Source organism: Penaeus japonicus, unplaced genomic scaffold (genome assembly GCF_977035675.1).
Source record: "Penaeus japonicus unplaced genomic scaffold, GWHDUDI00000001_assembly GWHDUDI00000019, whole genome shotgun sequence".
Taxonomy (NCBI): Eukaryota; Metazoa; Arthropoda; class Malacostraca; order Decapoda; family Penaeidae; genus Penaeus; species Penaeus japonicus.
The window spans coordinates 32761412-32763911 of NW_028234421.1; the positions used below are offsets into that span (position 1 = coordinate 32761412).

A 2500-nucleotide genomic window follows, 5' to 3' on the forward strand; every position below is an offset into this window, starting at 1 on the left:
AACTAAAGAGAAAATAAAATACAAAAATAGAGGAAAACCGAACCAGGAAAATCCGTTAACACTCACTCTTATCCGAGTCGTCCTTGGGACCGGAGAGGGAGGTGAGGTGGGCCTCGGGGAAGGGGGGGCACAGCGAACTCAGCTGCTGCACGTGCGGGGAAGTGAGTGGAGGACCAGAGGAGCCCCCTGAGAGAGAACTACCCGAGGGAGAGGTGTTCGAGGAGGAGGTCGACGTCAAGGGTGATCCTCCCACCCCAACGAGTCCTCCTCCAGCTCCGACCATCTGAAGCCCTCCCTCGACTCCTCCTCCTCCTCCTCCACCCCCTCCATCTCCTCCACCTCCGCCGTCGCCTCCTCCGCCTCCACCTCCTCCTTCGATATACGGTGAGTCGTCCTTCAAGTAATCTTCCTCCTTCGCGTACTTGGCATAGTTCTCCTTGTACTTGAAATAGTCCTCCTTGTACTTGGCGTAGTCGTCCTTGAGGCCATCCTCCTCCTTGACGATGACGGAGTCGCCCATGATGTAGTCTGAGGGAGAGAGAGGTGGAGGGAGAGGTTATAGGGTGGCCGAGGGGGGTGATGTAACGAGAGAGAGAGAGAGAGGGAGAGTGAGAATGAGAGTGAGAGTGAGAGAGAGAGAAAGAGTGTGTGTGTGTGTGTGTGTGTTGTAGTGGTGGTTGTGGTTGGTTGTGTGTGTGTGGGTCGTGTGTGTGTGTGTGTGTTTGAGAGTGAGAGTGAGATAGGTGTGCGTGTGTGTGAGAGAGAGAAAGAGAGAGAGAGAGAGAGAGAGAGAAATTTATATATATATATATGTATATATATATACCTATATAATTATATATATAGATATATATAAAGATATATATATATATAATATAAATATATATTATATATATATATATATTAAAATATAGCGCAGAGCCAGCCGAGAGAGAGAGAGAGAGAAAGGTGAGATAGAAAGGGTTAGATAGGGAGAGTGGGAGACAGGACCAGAGAGGAGAGGGGAGATGTATATATATACATTACGTATACAAGAGAGAGAGTAGAGAGAGCTAGAGAGCAGAGAGAGAGAGAGAAGAGAGAGAGAGAGAGAAACAAAGTAACAAAAATTCATAAGGACACATAAAGAGATAAAGAATACAATAAAAGTGAACCGAAGCAAATAATGATAGATATTATAATGACAGTAATGATGATGATAATAATTATAGTAATAATAATGATAATAATGATACTGATGATAATAATGAGTATTGAAATATATTTAACTATAACAATAATCACAATGATAACAATAATAATTATCATTATGATGTTGATAAAAAAAAAAATAGATGATAATAATAATAATTGCAATGATTGTGATAATAATAATGATGACGCCGATTTCAATAATGATACAATAATGTTCATAACTTAAGGTAATAATAATGATAATAAAAAGACAATAATAATGAAAATAATAATCATGGTAATAATAATAACAATAAAGATAATATCAATAACAGTGATAAAAATATGACAATAATAGTGATGAAAAGGATGATAATAGAAATAGTAATGATAATAATAATAATAATAATAGTACTGGTGATAATAATAGTAACAATAACAATGATAATACTAATGATGATAGTAACGAAAATGATGATGAAAATAATGATGATTATAACAATGAAAATGATAATAATAGTAATAACAATGATAAAAAAAATAAAAAATAAAAATATACCTAACCCTAATATGGTTGATGATAATGAACAATAATATTAATGATCAGAGGTACGAGGCATGTAACAATACAAAGAAATAAAGCAGAAAAGATAGAGAATGGTGGCGATTTCCATACTATTATTGTAAAGGCCCTAATTCATTACCATTACGGATTCTGCTACTAATCACTCATTACAACAGCAACATGGCCACTGAGAGCTACAACTACTACACTAGTACTAACTACTGGCATTCTGCTACACCACCATCCCCACCACCACACTACCAACCACCACCACTACTACTAGAGTGGGGTTGGGGGTTTTTTCGGTCGAGTCCAACAATGATGCAAGCACGGAGGGGGGGGGGGGGGTGGGTGGGCGGGGTAACCAACCTGGCGACAACAAATAAATAACAGTGAGGCGCTCATGAAGTTCACAAGTGCAGCGACAACTGGACTCAACGCAGGGGATAGCTAGGGCTTACCTACTGTGTCAACTACTACTACTACTACTATTACTACTATTACTACTACTATTACTACTGTTACTATTATTACTATTACTATTACTATCATTATTATTAAAGTTGTTGCTATTGAATAGAAGAAGGGCGGTGTTGGTTGCAATAATGTTAAAAGTGATTATAGTAGCCATTATGACAGCAATAATGATGGTATAATAATGAGGATAAAAAATGAAATAATGATCATAAAATATATCATAAATGTAACATTATCACCATCATTACCATATTAGATAATAATGTTGATAATGATGATAATAGT

At 37.6% G+C, this 2500-nt stretch overlaps 1 protein-coding gene across 1 annotated transcript in view; it reads right to left on the bottom strand.

Annotated features, from left to right (window-relative positions):
• The window catches only part of LOC147469816 (uncharacterized), a 17555-nt gene that overhangs the window by 7453 nt on the left and 7602 nt on the right, over window positions 1-2500 (bottom strand). Inside the window, exon 2 of the mRNA XM_086547155.1 lies at window positions 67-528. Coding sequence (XP_086403281.1) covers window positions 67-528 — 462 coding nt within the window. The remainder of the gene's footprint in view (window positions 1-66; window positions 529-2500) is intronic.